General features: G+C 44.4%; 2 protein-coding genes across 2 annotated transcripts in view; both read left to right on the forward strand.

Moving 5' to 3' along the window:
• Positions 1 to 1,706: 1,706 nt before the first annotated feature.
• Positions 1,707 to 12,665, forward strand: grk1b (G protein-coupled receptor kinase 1 b). Its single transcript, XM_036580799.1, has 8 exons — positions 1,707 to 1,869; positions 5,093 to 5,799; positions 7,294 to 7,421; positions 8,409 to 8,566; positions 10,731 to 10,814; positions 11,499 to 11,623; positions 11,719 to 11,920; positions 12,166 to 12,665. Exons 2-8 carry the CDS (start codon positions 5,101 to 5,103, stop codon positions 12,447 to 12,449), a joined length of 1,680 nt encoding a protein of 559 aa, XP_036436692.1. The 5' UTR covers positions 1,707 to 1,869; positions 5,093 to 5,100; the 3' UTR covers positions 12,450 to 12,665.
• Positions 12,666 to 17,183: 4,518 nt separating this feature from the next.
• arhgef15 (Rho guanine nucleotide exchange factor (GEF) 15) overlaps positions 17,184 to 21,223 on the forward strand; it is a 12,804-nt gene continuing 8,764 nt past the window's right edge. Inside the window, exons 1-5 of the mRNA XM_036580790.1 lie at positions 17,184 to 17,467; positions 18,331 to 18,379; positions 19,500 to 19,561; positions 19,846 to 20,084; positions 20,285 to 20,445. Coding sequence (XP_036436683.1) covers positions 17,218 to 17,467; positions 18,331 to 18,379; positions 19,500 to 19,561; positions 19,846 to 20,084; positions 20,285 to 20,445 — 761 coding nt within the window. The 5' untranslated portion in view covers positions 17,184 to 17,217. The remainder of the gene's footprint in view (positions 17,468 to 18,330; positions 18,380 to 19,499; positions 19,562 to 19,845; positions 20,085 to 20,284; positions 20,446 to 21,223) is intronic.

Raw genomic sequence — 21,223 nt, forward strand, 5'->3', positions numbered from 1 at the left:
GTGAGTCAGTTCAGCCCCGTGTGTGTGATTAGAGCTGCTATGATGTCAGGAAACCACCAGATGTCGCTGTTTACACTGTTTCAGAGCTTCAGCTATGGAGGCAGATTCACCCATTTAAAAATAAAAAAATCCAGCACTGAATTATTATTTTTTGGTTATTGAGTGAATTGCTCTGCCATTATTGTGTGATACAAAATCTTTACTCTGAGATGAAAATATAAACAAATGTAATTATTAATATATAAACATGAATGAGAGAAATTTCTCAAAACAACAAAAATGTTTTTAAAAAATAATGATTTAGTTTCTGAACATAATGAAATAGTATCAGCGTATTAATTCACATAAGAATTAAAAAAATAAGATTTAGAATATTTTTGTTTATCAAGTGTACGTTTTGGGACTCCTTTTCTTTCGGTAATTGGTTCTTCTACAAATCGTCTAAAGAACGCTTTGTGGAACCTGGTACCCTTAATTTTGTACCTCTCCCCCCAAATGTGTCAAATACATTTAGTACATCATTTAGAACATTTCATACAGCGTCAGACACGCTGCCCCTCCCACGCGCGCTGAGCTGTGGAGCTGAAGCTGCTCCCTGTTATCAGCCTCTTATTCAGCTGTCAGAGGAGGATGAGCTTCCACTACACACCAGCTGCATTAGCATCATCGCTACAGCGCTAACTTCAGACACCACACACGTCCTGGAGAGAGAGAGAGAGAGAGAGAGACAGAGATAGGGGGAGAGAGAGAGAGAGAGAGAGAGAGAGAGAGAGAGAGAGAGGGAGTGAGAGAGAGAGAGAGAGAGAGAGAGGGAGTGAGTGAGAGAGAGAGAGAGAGAGAGAGAGAGAGAGAGAGAGAGAGGGAGGTGAAAGATTTCGGTCAGGGCCATCCTGACTTATCCAGTGTGTGTGTTTGTCTCTGTGACAGATTTACACTAATCACCAGTGACAGTATAATCCACACACACACACACTAATGAAGCATCACTGAGCTCACACAGCCCATAAACCCCACCCACACTGCCTCACTGACCGTACTTCCTGCCCTACTGACCACACCCCTCACCCCACTGACCTGCCCAAACTACATCACTGACCACACCCCTAACCCCACTGACCCACCCACACCACATCATTGACCCCACCCCTCACCCCATTGACCCGCCCCACCACATCACTGATTCCACCCCTGCCCCACTGACCTGCCCACTCCACATCTCTGACCACACCCCTGCCCCACTGCCCCACCCACTACATATCTGTGACCACACCCCTGTCCCACTGACCCACCCACACCACATCACTGACCCCACCCCTGCCCCACTGACCTGCCCAGTACACACCTGTGACCACACCCCTGCCCCACTGACCCACCCACACCACATCACTGACCCCACCCCTGCCCCACTGACCTGCCCAGTACACATCTGTGACCACACCCCTGCCCCACTGACCTTTACTCACCTCCATTACCTATCTTACTCTGTACCAGAGCGTGAGAGGGTACTTGAGCGAGAGACCATGTGCTAAAGAGAGAGAGAGAGAGAGGGAGAGTTAGAGAGGATAAAGGGGGGCGGTATGAGAGAGAGTTAGAGAGAGAGAGAGTTAGAGAGAGAGAGGGAGAGTTAGAGAGAGAGAGGGAGAGTTAGAGAGAGAGAGTTAGAGAGAGAGAGAGTTAGAGAGAGAGAGTTAGAGAGAGAGAGAGTTAGAGAGAGGGAGTGTTAGAGAGAGAGGAGTGTGAGATCCGGTGTGTGAAGGTATGTGTAGTGGACGGAGTTCTGGACAGTGAGGAGTTCTGCAGTGGTCATGGCCGAACTCTAACAGTGGATTTGTTTATTTGTTTATTTTGTTCGGAGGAGAAACAGCTCAGGTAAGACTCAGAGACAGAGAGAGAGAGAGAGAGACAGAGAGACAGAGAGAGACAGAGAGACAGAGAGACAGAGAGAGACAGAGAGAGAGAGCGAGCTGTATTTACCTGTGAATGTGTTAAAGGGGGTTTAAAGGTCAATAATAGCATAATGAGTTTGTAATGAGTTTAATGATGATTAATGTAATTGAGTTAGTTATGAAGAGCGGTTGAGTTTGTGATCAGAACTAAACAGACAAGACTTCATCGTTGGCTGATTAAATCTCTTTATAGCAGAGATGATTATTAATATAATAGTGTTATGAAACTTTAATCTGCGGCTGATTTTACAGTCAGACATTCACAAAATCAGACAAAAACAAAACTCTGTATTTAATAAGTGCGACAGTCTGAATGTTAGGACACAGACACATCAGATACATCAGATCATACACTGATCACTCAGACTGCGTGACTAAGACAGACTAATAATAATAATAATAATAATAATAATAATACACAGTACACTGTTGTACGAGCTTAATTATTAATGCCACACATTTACATTAATCAGTACACACAGAGCTTCTTAACACGAAGTTTATCTGTTGAAGGAACAAAACAGAAACATTTCAGTTGAGTTTATTTCAGTTTTATTTAGTGGAAATCTCTTTGGATCAATCAAGTTTTCATTCACTGAAATGTGCTTTTATTCATTTTTGTACATTTTACACAAATTATGTCTTTAAAGACAACATGATACATTTATTTAATGTAAACATATTTTCATATTTTCATGTTTTCAAGTCAAACAACCCAGCTGGTTAAAGTTTTGAGGTCATTTAAAAGTGCTCTGCACAGCTGGACGACTAAAAACAGCATAAACTCCACCAGCTTCACCCTCAGAGACACAGCCAGACAATAAACAGTGAACAGGAACCACAGTGCTAACAAACTAGCATAATATAAGAGCATTAGCATCGCAGACGTCATGGAAAATGTGTTACTCTTACAAGACCCAGAGAAGAAGATTTTTACAGCAGAACAAAGTTCTCATTTCGCGCCGTGAGCGAACCACACAGCTGAGAAACCGAGCGCTAGCGAAACCCGTTAGCCCACCGCAGAGTGCTGCGACGCAGCCGGCTGGGCCAAAGGGGACGAGATTTAAAGTTGCGATCAGGTCAGGTGCCAGAAAAGGGAGCAGCGGTCTTAAAACCAACCGGAGATCAATTAGACCAGAATTAGAGTTCATTAATCAATTAGCTGGCGTGCAGGGCCAGGTGAGGATTTAGCCTAGCCTCGTTTTCAAAGAGGATCTGTGGCCTCGCTTACAGATCCACACAAACACCTGAGCGCTACGCTGTTCTGGGGAAACAGATTCTTCTCTGTGCTGTAGATTCTTTTATATGTTGTTTTGTGATATTTTACACTATTTTAGTTTTAAGGGCTTTTATTTTGAAAGGGTTGTAACATTGCAACACAGCCAGTTTCACCAATCAGAATAACCAATGAAGCAAGTGAAGTTTATTTATACAGGATCTCACAACAGCAACTCAAAGTGCTTGAACATTAAACCAAAACATTAAAGGAAATCAAAGACAAAGAGACATAAAAATGATCATAAATGAGGCAAGTAAAATAAATACAGATGAAAAGTAGGACACTTAAATAAAGTGCAGTAAGATCAAAGTGAGTTAGAGCTCAATGATAGACAATAAAAAGAGATGTTTTTCATCTGGATTTAAAAATCACTGCGTTTGGAGCTCATCTGAGATCTTCTGCCAGCTGTTCACTCATATGGAAAAAATATATTCCAAATGTATTTATCAGATATATTTTTGCAATGTATGAAAATGGCCTAAAATGTGTTTGTTAACTATATTTAAAATGCATTTATCAGTATTAGTTATTTTCTGTGATCTGCACTGTACTTTACATTAACCATGTACGTCTGCAGTCAGACTCTCACACACAATGTATTTCACATAAACAAGATATCAGATCATAACTGCATTTTCACAGAGTATCAATACCCACAACACTCGCTTCTGTCCTGATAAAGGATCATTTGATCAGATTTAAAATGAAGATACTGGAACACAAATTCATTTCTAAAGGTATCAGACAGTGAAGAGCATCAGACAGGATTCTGGATATTTTCACACATTTTCAGATGGATTTGATAAAAACATTTACACACAGTTATTTTTGGTTTGGTACAATTTTATGTGGAATATTTCCCCAAACGTGTTAAAGTATATTTGGTTAATATGGCAAAATATTCTGAAATACATCTGTATATGGGTAGTTTGGGCTCTGGACTGGCCTAGCTGACCTGAGCCGATGGATCTGAGAGACCGTTTCTGGGCTGAAACCGTTGGACTAGCAGCAGCTCTTTAAACTCTGATCTGTAACTGACTGTAAGCCAGAGTAGAGATTTCAGAGCTGCAGTGATGAGCTCTGTTCTGTCCTGGTCATTCTGGATGAGCTCCTGCTGTTTATTGGTCTTTCTGACCATTACACAGCCAGTCCAGTGCACCAAACATCACTTTTCAGACAGGCAAAAATGCAACATTATTTTATTCGCTGTCTGTTCCATTTTTGCAAACTTTCACCGGTAAACAAAATCAAGGGCCTCTGCTGTTGGCATGACAACAACCAAGATGATGGAGCAGCTGAGTTCCAGCAAATAGAACTTTTTCACAAACTCTAAAAGGATCAGAATCTCTGAAATCTCAAACGGAGATACGAACATGGAGTTAAATGCAAAAGAACGTATTCAGCTTCTGCATGAAGTGATGAAGATCTTCACGCTACTTTTACTTTTCATACTAGGCCTGCGTCACCGTCTGTCTGTTCTGCTGAGAGCAGAGAATCAGATCTTATTTGCACTTAAAGACAAGTTTGTTTTGTGCTTCCATCTCCAAAATCAGCTCAGACTCAGCTGAAATCCCAGCTGTGAGTGAAAGAGCTCGTACAGTTTCGGCTCCTGAATGAGGTGGATAAACACTCTAAACTCCTCTCGCTTCTCCACAGTGGAAACATTTATTTTTTTAAGAAAGTTGATATGTATCCTGCCAATATATATTTGTATATATTTTAATGTGTATTTTGTCAGCCCTGCCTGCTCTCACCTGTGTGCTAATTCTGCAGCTGTTTTATGAGCTTTTTCTCTTTTTTGCTATTTCTCATTCTCTTAACTGAAAATTCTGAGAACATTAATCTGTATTGTCCTCGCCCTTCCAAGGTCCAGCGATGGATATCGGTGGGCTGGAGACGGTGGTGGCTAATTCGGCCTATGTGTCGGCCCGCGGGAGCGTAGATGGCGCTGCTGCGGCAACCATGCGGGACAAGAAGTACCGAGCCAAGCTGAACCTGCCCCACATCAGGCAGTGTGAGCACATGAAGGCCACGGTGGACTCGACCTTTGACAGCATGTGCGTCCGACAGCCCATCGGCAAGCGGCTCTTCCAGCAGTATCTGGCCAGCGAGGCTGCCCACAAGGCAGCTGGAGAGTTCTGGAAAGACATGGAGGACTACAACACGGCGCAGGAGCAGGACCGCGCCCAGAAAGCACAGAAAATGGTCAACAAGTACTACGAGTCGAGCTCCAAGAACTTCTGCAGCTTCCTGGAGGAGAAGGCTGTGAGCAGAGTCAAGGAGGACGCCAAGAACGTCCGGGGAGACCTGTTCAAAGAGAGCGAGCAGCAGCTGCTGAAGCACATGGAGGCTAAAGCGCTGGCCGGCTTCAAGAGCAGCATGTACTTCCTGCGCTATGTCCAGTTTAAGTGGCTAGAGAGCCAGTCGGTCACCGAGGACTGGTTCATGGAGTTTCGGGTGCTGGGCAAAGGCGGGTTCGGGGAGGTGCACGCCTGCCAGATGAAAGCCACGGGGAAGATGTACGCCAACAAGAAGCTGAACAAGAAGAGGTTGAAGAAGCGTAAAGGCTATGATGTAAGGGGTGGGGGGTGGAGGGGGGTTAACCTCACACTCACGGACCAGGACAGTTCCTCACTAATCCTCTGCAGAAGAAAGAGGAAAAAACTCATGACTGTCCTACATTTTCTTCTTTCAGTGCGAGAGAGGCAGAGAAAGGAAACAGAGGGATGGAGAGAGAGAGACAGAGAGAGAGAGAGAACGATGGGATTAGCTGAGTCACCTGAGAGCAGAGTATTAGGCAGCTCTAATCGCGCTGTATTGGCTTCAGAGCAAAGAGGCTTGCAGCTCCAGGATGCAACACAAATCAGCCTAACCAGCGAAAGAGAGAGAGAGAGAGAGAGGGAGAGGGAGAGGGAGAGAGAGAGAGAGAGAGAGAGAGAGTAAGAAATGGATATTAAATGGGAGGAGTTTAAAAGCCGTTAAACAGTAGAGAGTAGAGTAGAAATGGACTGAGATTGGTAAAATAGAGTTATGCAGGTAGAATAGAGGAGTTATGCAGGTAGAATAGAGCAGTTATACAGAGCAGTTATGCAGGTAGAATAGAGGAGTTATGCCAGCAGAATAGAGCAATTATACAGGTAGAATAGAGCAGTTATGAAGGTAGAATAGAGCAGTTATGCAGAGCAGTTATGCAGATAGAACAGTTATGCATGTTAACCTTCACCTTATGTAGTGTCCCTCATGATTGTGAAGTTATTACTGGGGTAACTATCCTTAACTTTACTCTAGCTTATCCCAGTCTCACTTTACAAAGGAACAGAAGCAACACTCACTCACACTGACCTGACCCTTACTTACCTGACCTTCACTGACCTTACCCTGACTTACTTGACCTTGACTTACTTGATCTTCATTCACCTGCCCCTGATTTACCTGAGATTTACTCACCTGACCCTGACTGATCTGCCCCTCATTCTCCTAACCCTGATTTACCTGACCCTCACTCAACTCACCCTGACTCTGACTTACCTGACCCTCACTCGTCTTATTCTGACTTACCTGACTCTCACTCGCCTGACTCTGACTTACCTGACCCTCACTCACCCTGATTCTGATTTACTTGACCCTCACTCAACCGACTCTGACTTACCTCTCACTCACCCGGCTCTGACTTACCTGACCCTGAATAAGATGACCCTCGTTCACTTGACCTTGCCTATCCCATCTTTCATTCACCTGACTCTGACTTACCTTACCCTCACTCACCTGACCTTTACTCACCTGACCCTGAATAACCTGACACCTATTATTTATTTTTTCTCATTTTTCATGAAATAGCAGACACTGCAAAAACAGTTTCTCCACTATTTATTTTCTGTTTGTTAATAATAAAAAAGTAATAAAACTCATCAGATAAAAACCTGATGTGATGAGTGATGCAGGTGAATAAAGAGGCGGAGTTCAACGTGTGGCTGTTCATCATGTGTAACACTGTCTACACGGCTATAATATACCCATGTAGTAATCAGTGAGATGTCTAATTGAGTAACGGTGCTGTGTTGTGATCAGGGTGCTATAATTGAGAAGCGGATTCTGGCGAAAGTCCACAGCCGTTTCATCGTCACGCTGGCGTACGCCTTTCAGACCAAGACTGACCTCTGCCTGGTGATGACTATCATGAACGGAGGTGACCTCAGGTACCACACAGCCACTTCTGCACTTCATCTCAACCAGAACTTTTCTCTATTCACACTTATTTTTATTTATACAAACTTATACAAATTCTAATAAAACAGGAAGCAGCGATGAGTAAATTCCGTTTGACCTAAATTAAACCAAAAAAGGTACAAAAAACACAATATTTGATGTTTTACCTGAAGTCATCTAGAAGTCTGCTGCACATGTTGCTCCAAAACGTGTGGATATGTTTCAATGTTAATGGCTCCTTTACAGATGTTCCCACTAACACCCCCTCATCCCATAACAGACCCTGATTTTGAACTTTACGCTGGTAACAATCTGGATAGCCCTTTTCTTCTGTGGCCCAGAGAAATACCTAAAATCCTTGCAGTTGCTTGAATGTAGTAATAACACTTTTGGATTATTTGCTGACACATTCTTTGGGAAAGTGAGAAGCCTTGATCCATTCTCACTCATAAAGGACTCGGACATTCCTGGATGCTCCTTTTATACCCAAGCATGACTGCATCACCCGTTTAAGATGTTTCTAGTCTTAACTTGCTCCCATCTCAACTTTTTTAGGTACACATTGCAGGCATCAGTTTCAAAATGAAACACAATGAAAGATAAAACAAGTTAAACAGAGTTAAGACAAGTTAAAAAAGATAAAATATCTTTGGACTATTTTTGTTTTTGTGTGTTAACTTCTTTCTGCATTTCACATACTGTCCCAGCTATTTTATCATATATTCATTAAGAACATGTTTTTATCCAGAGTGACTCCAGAGGATTCAAACTGGAGAATCTGAATATTCATTAGATGAGACACCAGCCTTGTCACCGCTAAACCTGAGAGTCAGTAATGAAATAAAGTTCAGGTTTACCAACACGACGATTACCTACATTACACTGCTGCTCCTAATCCTGCTTAATCTGTAGAGCTCAACAGCTCCAGTGCTGCTGTTCTTACCCACAATCTCTCTCTCTCTCTCTCTCTCTCTCAGGTATCATATGTATAATGTAGATGAGAAGAATCCAGGCTTTAATGAGAACAGAGCCTGTTTTTATACAGCTCAGATTATCTGTGGTCTCGAGCACCTGCACCAGCACAGGATTGTCTACAGAGACCTCAAACCTGAGAACGTTCTGCTGGACGATGCAGGTACACACACGCTCCGAACATACAATGAACCAGTGATCTACAGGTTGACATACTGGACGCTTGTGCAGTTCCGCAGGCTTGGCAGGGTGTTCTGCAGGCTTGGCAGGGTGTTCTGCAGGCTTGGTGGGGTGTTCTGCAGGCTTGGTAGGGTGTTCTGCAGGCTTGGCAGGGTGTTCTGCAGGCTTGGCAGGGTGTTCTGCAGGCTTGGTAGGGTGTTCTGCAGGCTTGGCAGGGTGTTCTGCAGGCTTGGCAGGGTGTTCTGCAGGCTTGGTAGGGTGTTCTGCAGCCTTGGCAGCGTGTTCTGCAGGCTTGGTGGGGTGTTCTGCAGGCTTGGTAGGGTGTTCTGCAGGCTTGGCAGGGTGTTCTGCAGGCTTGGCAGGGTGTTCTGCAGGCTTGGTAGGGTGTTCTGCACTCATGGCAGGGTGTTCTGCAGGCTTGGTAGGGTGTTCTACACTCATGCCAGGGTGTTCTGCAGGCATGCCAGGGTGTTCTGCAGACTTGGCAGGGTGTTCTACAGGCTTGGTAGGGTGTTCTGCAGGCTTGGCAGGGTGTTCTGCACTCATGGCAGGGTGTTCTGCAGGCTTGGTAGGGTGTTCTACACTCATGCCAGGGTGTTCTGCAGGCATGCCAGGGTGTTCTGCAGGCTTGGTAGGGTGTTCTGCAGGCTTGGCAGGGTGTTCTGCAGGCTTGGCAGGGTGTTCTGCAGGCTTGGTAGGGTGTTCTGCACTCAAGGCAGGGTGTTCTGCACTCAAGGCAGGGTGTTCTGCAGGCTTGGCAGGGTGTTCTGCAGGCTTGGCAAGGTGTTCTGCAGGCTTGGTAGGGTGTTCTGCACTCAAGGCAGGGTGTTCTGCAGGCTTGGCAGGGTGTTCTGCACTCATGGCAGGGTGTTCTGCAGGCTTGGCAGGGTGTTCTGCACTCATGGCAGGGTGTTCTGCAGGCTTGGTAGGGTGTTCTGCAGGCTTGGTAGGGTGTTCTGCACTCATGGCAGGGTGTTCTGCAGACTTGGTAGGGTGTTCTGCACTCAAGGCAGGGTGTTCTGCAGACTTGGTAGGGTGTTCTGCAGGCTTGGCAGGGTGTTCTGCAGGCATGGCAGGGTGTTCTGCACTCATGGCAGGGTGTTCTGCACTCATGGCAGGGTGTTCTGCACTCATGCCAGGGTGTTCTGCAGGCTTGGCAGGGTGTTCTGCACTCATGGCAGGGTGTTCTACACTCATGCCAGGGTGTTCTGCAGGCTTGGCAGGGTGTTCTACACTCATGACAGGGTGTTCTGCAGGCATGCCAGGGTGTTCTGCAGGCTTGGCAGGGTGTTCTACACTCATGACAGGGTGTTCTGCAGGCATGGCAGGGTGTTCTGCAGGCTTGGCAGGGTGTTCTACACTCATGCCAGGGTGTTCTACACTCATGCCAGGGTGTTCTGCACTCATGGCAGGGTGTTCTGCACTCATGGCAGGGTGTTCTGCAGGCTTGGCAGGGTGTTCTGCACTCAAGGCAGGGTGTTCTATACTCATGGCAGGGTGTTCTGCACTCATGGCAGGGTGTTCTGCAGGCTTGGCAGGGTGTTCTGCAGGCATGCCAGGGTGTTCTACACTCATGCCAGGGTGTTCTGCACTCATGGCAGGGTGTTCTGCAGGCTTGGCAGGGTGTTCTGCACTCAAGGCAGGGTGTTCTATACTCATGGCAGGGTGTTCTACACTCATGCCAGGGTGTTCTGCAGGCTTGGCAGGGTGTTCTGCAGGCTTGGTAGGGTGTTCTGCACTCATGACAGGGTGTTCTGCAGGCATGCCAGGGTGTTCTGCAGGCTTGGTAGGGTGTTCTGCACTCATGCCAGGGTGTTCTGCAGGCTTGGCAGGGTGTTTTATATGCTCTGTGGGGTGTTTTACATGCATGTTTTGTGTACTCTACAGGGTTATATGTCTTAAAGATACAGAGTGAGGGTATGCGCACTGAGTATCCAGATCCTGGATCAGATGTCAGTGATGGAGAGCAGAAGGCTCAATGTCATTCAAACAAGAAGATGGAGATGAAGATGACCTTTGGTGGACCTCACAAAGCAACAAGTTTAACCTCAGTGACCTCGCTTTATATTCATGTCAGACACATCGTAACTTAACACAGACCACTGGAAGACACTTCTGTCTTTTCTTCTGTATGTTTCACTTTTCAGGACACGTTCGTCTGTCAGATCTCGGCCTGGCTGTGGAGCTCCCACCAGGAAAAGACAAAACCAAAGGATACGCAGGAACACCAGGTTAGAGTTTTACACATGCAGTCAGAGCCACTTTAGCACCAAGCTCCCACAAGTGCTGTGAAGATGGACAAGCTTTACGAAACACTGGTAGAAATCTTATTCAATGCAATGAGAAACTGTAGAACAGACTCAATTTATACCACAATACCTACATTTAGAGTCAGTTATTCATTCAACCTAATGAGAAACTGTAGAACAGACTCAGTTTATACCACAATACCTACATTTAGAGTCAGTTATTCATTCAGCCTAATGAGAAACTGTAGAACAGACTCAGTTTATATCACAATACCTACATTTAGAGTCGGTTATTCATTCAGCCTAATGAGAAACTGTAGAACAGACTCAGTTTATATCACAATACCTACATTTAGAGTCGGTTATTCATTCAGCCTAATGAGAAACTGTAGAACAGACTCAGTTTATATCACAATACCTACATTTAGAGTCGGTTATTCATTCAGCCTAATGAGAAACTGTAGAACAGACTCAGTTTATATCACAATACCTACATTTAGAGTCAGTTATTCATTCAGCCTAACGAGAAACTGTAGAACAGACTCAGTTTATATCACAATACGTACATTTAGAGTCAGTTATTCATTCAGCCTAATGAGAAACTGATGAAGTTTATAGGCCTGATGTCTCTCTCTCTCTCTCTCTCTCTCTCTCTCTCTCTCTCAGGGTTCATGGCTCCAGAGCTGCTGCAGAGTAAGGAATATGATTACACAGTGGATTATTTTACTCTGGGAGTGACGTTGTATGAAATGGTGGCAGCTAAAGGACCTTTCAGAGTTCGAGGAGAACAGGTACACAAACACTGAATCACACCAAAGCTCTCAGTTACATCAGATTCTTCACTCGTACTGTTCACCCCCCCTTCCTCTCACCCCCGTGTAATCAGGTGGAGAACAGTGAGGTGACCCGGCGGATTCTAAACGACCCCGTGTCCTACCCCTCCACCTTCAGTAAGGAGCTGAAGGACATCTGCGAGGGTTTGATGGAGAAAGATCCAGAGAAGCGGCTCGGCTTCAAGAACAATGACTGTGCCGAGCTGAAGAACCAGCCGTTCTTTAAAGAGCTCAACTGGGGACGGCTGGAGGCGGGTAAGGACCTCCACTCTGCTTACAGAGCAGAATAACAGCGCAGAATAGAATAGGACCTCACTAATCTAATCTGACCCAATTAACATATTAATATATTTGGTGATTGGATGGAGTGGTGACTGGATGAGGAGGTGACTGGATGGAGTGGTGACTGGATGAGGAGGTGACTGGATGGAGTGGAGACTGGAAGGACTGATTTTTCACTATTGCTAGGACATTCATTTCTCTCTCTCTCTCTCTCCCAGGGATGCTGCTCCCTCCGTTTGTTCCTGACCCTAAGATGGTGTACGCTAAGAACATTGATGATGTGGGAGCGTTCAGTACGGTGAAAGGTGTGGTGATTGACAGTAAAGATAACGAGTTTTATGAAGATTTTGCTACAGGAAACATCCCGATCCCCTGGCAGGAGGAGATGATCGAGACCGGGGTGTTCGGAGAGCTCAACGTGTGGGCCGAAAACGGGAAACTGCCCAATGACCTCGACCCCAACTACGTAGAGTCTAAAGGAGGAGGATGTGTGCTGCTGTAAAAGAGAGAGAGAGAGAAATAGAAAGAGTGGAGAACAGACAGAGAGATATACACAAAGAGAAAGAAACAGAGAGAGAGAGATGAATGTGACTGTATGAAGCCTTTTAAAATGACAGTCTGTGTTTGGACTGAAACCCTGTGACGCTTCTCGTCGTCCACTGAACTCCACAGACACATAAACCAGCTCTGTGTAAATGCAGTTTAGCTGTTCAGCTCTGAGAGACAGTTTAGTTTATTACAGATCAACACTAACAGCCTCTCTCAGAACCTCTAAAAGGATACCAATAATAGTGAATGAGTAATAGTGAGATATGATGTATAAAGGTTTTTTAGCAGTAAATGATAAGACTTTTCAATTCAGGTCTCACTGTGAGAAGAAACTGTAGACCTGCTGAATAAATTTTATATTAATCCTCTATAAGTTTATATGTTCATTAGATTGTGGATTGCATCCTTTATCATTTAATAACTGATTGATTTATAATCAGTTCCGAGGTCTACAGTGGTGTAAAGCGGAGGACACTAATAAACTATATTGTGAAGCAGCATCATAATAAATGTTTGTGTGTTTTATTCATCACACTGTTTAGTGAAACACTGAACTGAAAGTTTTTAGCTGTTTGTTCTGGGTGGAATTTTCTGACCTCTGTGGTCAGTTAACTTCCTGATTTCACTCTTGCGTGATGTAGCCAGAATTTGAGGGGTCTGATTAAAGGTACAGGTGTACTACAGAAGTATTCTGTTTGTGTGTGTGAGAGAGAGAGAAGAGAGAGAGAGAGAGAGAGAGAGAAAGAGAGAGAGAAAGAGAGAGAGAGAGAGAAAAGAGAGAGAGTGAGGCTGACAGTCACCTATGAGTCTCCTGCACTGCAGCTCCAAAACCACAGACAGAAAAATGACTTGGCTCATATTTGACTGTCTAGTTACTGTAAAAGCTAACAGTTCAGCACAGTGGCTAATGGCTAATTAATCACAGCGCTGCGATTAGCAGCACTACAGTAGATGCTCAATAATGCTCAAACTTTGATTTCATGTAGTGACTGATTTATTGTGTTTAGCATTTATTAAACTATATTCCTGATGCAAATTATCCAACAATCCAACAAATCCTGATCCAAATTAAAGAATTAATTATTTTACATTTTTGCGTATCAAGAATTATTATTGCAGACACTGAGGCCCCAAGTAATGAAATGACCTAGAGCTCTTTCCTTAAATGAGTTTCCAAACAGAATAACAAAAGATATAATAATAATAATAAAACTGACCCACTACCCACACCACCCACACCACTCACACCACTCACCCAAACACCTCTTCCCTAAAAACTGCTTCACTCTGAAACGTGCTCACTTCCCCTCCAACACCACGTGAGACAGAAACTCAGCCGGCAAAAGAAGAACTGACCAGTGGTCATTTTTATTAACTGAAAGAGACACGGCTCACGCCACTCTCACTGTCCTGTGATATGAGCTTCAACAACGAACTACGACAACGAGGTAATGTAAATCACGGCTTCTCCTCAAAATCACAACCTTTAACCTTTAAATTACAAAACACAATCAGAAACTACTGACTGTAGTCATGAAAGATGGAGAGTCTGTTTAACAGGAAGTTCAGAAATCTGTCTGTCTGGACTTTTCGGTCATTCCGAGCTCGTCACCAGGAAGCATTAGAGCGACATATTGTGAAAGTATGATGTGTTATTGTGCTTTTGAGAAGCTCCGACTATAAATCCTGTGTTTATGAGTCAAACAGTGTGAGTGTTTTATACACTGTGAGTGAAACAGCAGCCAGAGCAGGCGTCACATTCACACTAACACTAACTGTGACATTAGGGGTACCACAGGGCTCCGTACTGGGATCACACTGGTTTGTTCAGTTTATATATCCTCCTGTTGACACTTCTGTTTCACAGCTTTATAAACAATACAGTCCTATATCTATACTGTTTATACAACTCATGAAGTGTCTGTCCAGCATATTTAGCTGGATTAACTGTAATGTTTAAAGACTAAACAATGTCAGAAATCCTCTTTACCGACAGTGAACAAATGAGAAGAACGTACTACAGAAGAGTGAAGTTAGACATATTATTCATGACTTCTCACAATAATATAATTTAGAATGCCTTTTTTTCGCTCTAAAGAACTTAACGAGTTCTCCTCACTCTGAGAGACGCAGAGAAGACGCCTATTCTTGTTTAAACTACTGCAAAGTTTTGGAGTTTACTAAAAACAGAACAAAATCCAGGTTGTTCAAACATTTTACCTGTGAAATTCTGACAACCTGGAAAAGCAGGTGCTCCTCTAGTTGTTTACTTTAGAATTAATTTTTAAAACATTTCTTTTAGCCTTTAAGGATCTGCAGTTTAAAGATCTGCAGGATCTTCATACGTCTCTAATCAGGGTTTAGTAGCAGGACCAGCTTTAGAGCCCAAAGAGTTCAGCATGTGAGGAGCTTTTTATTCTCCACAGGAACTCAAACTATTTATTACTATTTAAAAAAGGAACTTTTATTTTGAATTCTCATTAACTAGCTTTGATTTTCTCTGTGTTTTTGAGTTTAAACATGAATGTAAAGCACTGCACTGCATATTAAATGCGTGGTATTAATGAAGCAGGTCTGATCGTGTCTTTCAGCTCCACACTTCGGGTCATTTTGAGGATGTTTGTGTAAAAGCTGTAGTTGCGGAGCTGGAAGTCCCCTGGATTCCCGTCAGCGCCTGAAACGGACTTTAGATAAACACTGAAAGCTGGACTTCAGAGGAAGGAACACAGAGATGGCCGCCCTGAAACCGAACGTCCATCAGAAACCAAACCTTCCACCAAAACCAAGCCTGCAGTCGCTGCAGGGGCCAAACTCCGCCCACCGGCCCGCCGCTCTGGACAGGGCCATCAGGAGGATCGAGCCGGGAATGGTCAAGCAGAGGGCGCTCAGCCTGAATGCCAAGCAGGACGGCGGGGGGGAGGGGCTAAATATAAACGGGAAAATGTCTTCAGTCCCTAAAGCGGAGTTGCAGCGGTCAACAGGAATGGTCAGAGAACAGATCCAGAAATTAGCTCTGCCCAGAGAGAGAGATGAGGACAAACAGAAGAACGAAATGACAGAACCGAAGGAGGGAAGGAAGACATGGATGAAGGACAAGATGACTGACCACATGGAACATGGACGATCAGGTATTGTTTGAATATACTAGAAACAGCAGGAGATTAGCTCCGCCCACTCAGCCTACAGCAGTTTAGCCTCGCCCACTCAGCCTACAGCAGGTTAGCCCCGCCCATTCAGCCTACAGCAGGCTAGTCCCACCCATTCAGCCTACAGCAGTTTAGCCCCACCCATTCAGCCTACAGCAGGTTAGCCCCGCCCATTCAGCCTACAGCAGGTTAGCCCCGCCCACAGTCTACAGCAGGTTAGCCCCACCCATTCAGCCTACAGCAGGTTAGCCCCGCCCACTCCGCCTACAGCAGGTTAGCCCCACCCATTCAGCCTACAGCAGTTTAGCCCCACCCATTCAGCCTACAGCAGGTTAGCCCCGCCCATTCAGCCTACAGCAGGTTAGCCCCGCCCACAGTCTACAGCAGTTTAGCTCTTGTATTGCTGTGTGCTCTGCTGGAACGCTGTAGCTGTGGTACATTTATTTTGCAGAGCTATAATTCGATCTGAGAAGGTTCAATTTGAATCTTATCAGAGACAAAGACAGAGGTTAGGTTTGGTATGTGGGCTTGTAAAGTAGGTAAGATGATAACTTTTCAGGAATAATCAGATCATTAATATCAAATGACTCATAAATCTTATGCTCAGGTGTGAAGTATATAAAAAAACCTCTCAGTATTTTCCAAACAATTTTTATTTTTCGTTAAATTAAACCTTATTTTGTAGGATGACAGCAGGTTGATTTTCTGATGGGTGAATTTTATGTAGTACATTTGTTTTAATTGGTTTTATTTGTTTTTGTTTATCCTCTACAGCTGCATTCAGAATCACTCCTTAAAACCACAGTTTATGATTATCCAGATCTGTTAACGGCACGAGCGGCTTCTGGTTCAGGTGTCAAAGTCGGGGATTCAAATGAATCATACGGGCTTATAAGAATTATTAAAATTAGAAATGGTGTGATAACATTTAGGTTTCTAAATGCAGTTTAACACTAAAACCAATAAACACAACAACAGCAAAATTCTAATTATCTGAAGTTGTAAGTATTGAGTCCTGATATTCATTCTAACACAGCCGTAACAGGAAACCCTGCTAATGACTCGCCTTCTTCCCCTCTAGAGCCTGATGGGAGTGAGATGGAGGACAGCGGGTGCGTGGCCAGACTGGAGGAGGAGGGCTCAACCACGCCACCCTGCCCCCTGCAGGAGAAACACTGCCACTGCATCTGCCACCTGCAGCGGCCTGGAATGAAGCTGGTATGGGTTCCACTGCAAACGGAGGAGAAGAACGACAGAACGTGGGCGGAAAGCGAAAGAAGTCAGACGAGTAGCGGGTCACTAAAGAGGGAAGGCGAAAGCATCAAAGGGGAGACGGATGGTAGACGGGGAGAGACGGCCACATACCAGACACCTCCCTCCAGACACACAGCCTCTGTAAAATCTCCCACAATGCCTCAGTGCATTAACTGTCGGAGCTTTCTGCTCCACCACAGCCCTCAGAAGCTAGCGGAGAGCGAATGCATATACGAAAGCGTGGAAGTGCTAATCCATCGGCCGACTCCTGCAGTGACCCCCCCATCGGCCCCGCAGGAACAACAAACTGACCGCCCCCCCATGGAGGAGCCTGTCTACCTCGAGCTCCTGCCTTCTGATGAGAACACGCCCAAACCCCCAACTCCGCCCCCCAGACCTACACCTCCACCGCGCACAAAGTCCACCAAGCGTATCCTCCAGAAAGACAGACGGGCCACCCAGCCTGTTCTGGCCTACATGTTGTCCCCTAGAGGAGGCCGTCCACCAATCAGATCGCCCAGCACCTGTGAAAGGGGAAGTGAAGGCTTGTCTACCAGAAAGCCAAAGTTAGGTAAATCACAGAAAAAACAGGAAACGTATGATAGGATACAATATAATAAGACACAATATGATAGAGTTAATACAATAGATAAAGAAAATTAAAGTGGTCCTAATACAGAGCCCTGTGGTACACCCAAAGCTAGAGTTAGTGTTATGTGAATACCTGAAAGTGATGAAAAAAACTGCACTACTAAAAGTGCATCACACACGGCACAACTGTGTATAGGCCTATATGAATTATCCTACTGTCTATCTAATGTACATGAAAGGGAAATATACCTATTAATGCTGATCTCATTTTCTTAAGCCTGGGATTATTTTTCTAGGGAGGTGCTGTAATTCGAGTGATTACTGATAAGATCTGTGATTTCATTCCAGTATGAATCTGCAGTGTCTGTAGTTTTTACAGTCTGCTAAGTAAGAATTCCAGAGTGAATTATCTTCTATAATTCTCTGAACTCGGTGGTCCTTCAGTAACAGTGACCCTGATTTAATCCCCCTCACAGTGATGTAATAATAAAATCAGCACCTCTGAGTTTTGGCGAGTGGGAGACGAGGCTACTCGCTAACATGGAGCTCCTGGCACAGTTCCTTTATCCTCATATTCCAAACAGGACTGTAATCTCTAATATTTTTGATAATCGCTTAATTAGAAGGAAAACATAAATGAAATATCCAAAGGTGCTTCTTGCATGGAGAGCGATTTTCAGTGTTTGTTAAATTGAGTCCACTTTACTCCTTTACTGTAAAATTTTGTCGAGGGTTATTTAATATACCTTGTTAGCATTATGGTAAACAGGTACTTCTGTAATCCTTTAAGGTTTATGTTTATGTGAATATTAACTGTGTCAATTATAACTCTCCACTTTCTAGAGGGAAAGAGAAGTGATGAGAAAGATTCAGAGACGGGAGAGGAAACAGAGTAAGACTTTCAGCTTTACTCACAGCTTCAGCCCTCAGAACACAACACAGCTAATGCTACAGCTAACAGTACTAACATAATGATTAACTCTATAGCAAAGGCTACAGATAACAGTACAGCTAATACTACAAACGATATCATCACTAAAGCTACTGCTAACACCACAGCTAACTCTACAGCTAATACTACAACCAACACTACAGCTAATACTACAAACAATATCATCACTAAACCTACTGCTAACACCACAGCTAACTCTACAGCTAATACTACAACCAACACTACAGCTAATACTACAAACAATATCATCACTAAACCTACTGCTAACACCACAGCTAACTCTACAGCTAATACTACAACCAACACTACAGCTAATATTACAACCAACACTACAGCCAATACTACAACCAACACTACAGCTAATACTACAACCAACACTGCAGCTAATACTACAACCAACACTACAGCTAATACTACAACCAACACTACAGCTAATACTACAACCAACACTACAGCCAATATTACAACCAACACTACAGCCAATACTACAACCAACACTACAGCTAATACTACAACCAACACTGCAGCTAATACTACAACCAACGCTACAGCTAATACTACAACCAACACTACAGCTAATGCTACAGCTAATATGGCCAACACTGAAGCTAACCCTACAGCTAACACTACAGCTAATGTTGTACAGCTAATACAGCTAACCCTACAGCTAATCCAGCTAACCCTACAGCTAATGCTACAGCTAATATTGTACAGCTAATACAGCTAACATTAAAGCTAATACAGCTAATACTAAAGCTAACACTACAGCTAATACAGCTAACCCTACAGCTAATGCTACAGCTAATATTGTACAGCTAATACAGCTAACATTAAAGCTAATACAGCTAACACTAAAGCTAACCCTACAGCTAATACAGCTAACCCTACAGCTAATATGGCCAACACTGAAGCGAACACTACAGCTAATATTGTATAGCTAATAGTACAGCTAACACTACAGTTGTACTCCATTACAGCACCCACTAATGCGCTCTCTCTCTCTCTCTCTCTCTCTGTCTCTCTATCTTTCTCTCTCTCTCTCTCTCTCTCTCTCTCTCAGTGTTAAACACAATGAAAGCCCCAGGAGGATCTCCAGTGATTGGGTGCCGGACAGTGATTATGGTAAATGTGTAGAATGTAGAAATGATTGATAGTGTAGTATATACAGTAGAAGTGATTGATTATGCTAATTGTGTAGTATATACAGTAGAAGTGATTGATTATGCTAATTGTGTAGTATATACAGTAGAAGTGATTGATTATGCTAATTGTGTAGTATATACAGTAGAAGTGATTGATTATGCTAATTGTGTAGTATATACAGTAGAAGTGACTGATTAAGTGCGGATGGTGAGGTTATTGATACTGTGAAATTTACTGTATTGATTGACTGTGATGTCACTCAGAGCCGCTGTATCAGATGTACCAGCGTAAGGTCTGTGAGGCTGAATGCCAGCTGCAGTGCGAGAGCCCCTCGGCCCACCGCAGGAGCACGAGCGACAGTTTGGGGCTGCAGGGGTCCGGGACCTCGGGGGGCCGGAAGAGGGCGGAGCTCGGAGAGGTCAAACTGTGGCAGGAACTTCCTGTGGTGAAGGAGAGCGGAATACTGCAGACACTGAGCTACACGGAGAAACAGAGACAGGAGGTAGAGAGAGAGAGAGAGAGAGAGAGTGAGAGAGAGAGAGAGAGAGAGATAGAGTGAGAGAGAGAGAGAGAGTGAGAGTGAGAGAGAGAGAGAGAGAGAGAGGTTGATTAACTCATAAAATAACAGTTTTTAAACTTTATTATAAGTCTATTATTTATTGTTGTAGCGGTGGCCTGTCTGACCTGTGACCCCTGTGTCAGTGTATGTTTGAGGTGCTGACGTCGGAGGCGTCGTACCTGCGCTCACTCAGAGTGCTCAAAGATCACTTCCTGGGGTCTCGAGAGCTGGACGACACACTGGTCATCCACGACAGGAAGTCGCTCTTCTCCAACGTCCTGCAGGTGTATGAGGTCAGCGAGAGGTGAGAGAGGGCAGAGCGCATCAGCACTACACACACACACACACACACACACACTCACTCTCTCTCACACACACACACACACACACACACACACACACACACACACACACTCACTCTCTCTCACACACACACACACACACACACACACACACACACACACACACACACACACACTCTCTCACACACACACACACAGCTCAGACCTCCAACATGCCTTCAACACACAGAGGAGATTTTCTGCAGGAGGAGAGAGAACTTTGAGGACTTGGGCTGGAGGTCTGGGTGGGTTCTGGTAGAAAAACAAAAGAATGTTGAGTTACTTAAAGTTCTGAGGTCCTGAATTGCCCAGATGTTGTCTGACTGAAAGGACTGGAGTTACACAGTGATCCAGAAGCTCCTGGGCTGCAGAAGATCCTGCCTGATCCTGAAGAACTGTTAAAGGAACTGTAGTGTTTTAGAGAGAACTTGATATCAAGAGTGTGAACTGGCTGCAGGAAGTGAAAGAACTTGTTTCAGAAAGGATGTAGGGCAGTAAGGTCTGGGTTGGTGGAGGAGTTGAACAGCTGAAGGGCTGATCTACTCAAGTTGGCCCATCTCACTGTGTTTGAAGATTAAATCTTTGTTGTTGCTGTTGAGGTTTGAATCAAACTCTTCCTACAACAGCCATCGTCCCAAAGCGCTCTCTAGAACACCAGGCGACACCAACCTTATCCACAAAAGGCTGCTGTGGTGGTGAGTTTTAATTCTAGTCAAGATGGAGCACACCTGATTCCACCGG

Source organism: Colossoma macropomum, unplaced genomic scaffold (genome assembly GCF_904425465.1).
Source record: "Colossoma macropomum unplaced genomic scaffold, Colossoma_macropomum, whole genome shotgun sequence".
Taxonomy (NCBI): Eukaryota; Metazoa; Chordata; class Actinopteri; order Characiformes; family Serrasalmidae; genus Colossoma; species Colossoma macropomum.

What these genes read in the sequence shown, in the direction of transcription:
- grk1b (XM_036580799.1), top strand. Translation starts at nt 5,101, where the DNA reads ATGGATATCGGTGGGCTGGAGACGGTGGTGGCTAATTCGGCCTATGTG. An exon ending in CGTTCTGCTGGACGATGCAG is followed by an intron (nt 8,567 to 10,730) that starts GTACACACACGC and finishes TTCACTTTTCAG; the next exon opens with GACACGTTCGTCTGTCAGAT. An exon ending in TCAGAGTTCGAGGAGAACAG is followed by an intron (nt 11,624 to 11,718) that starts GTACACAAACAC and finishes CCGTGTAATCAG; the next exon opens with GTGGAGAACAGTGAGGTGAC.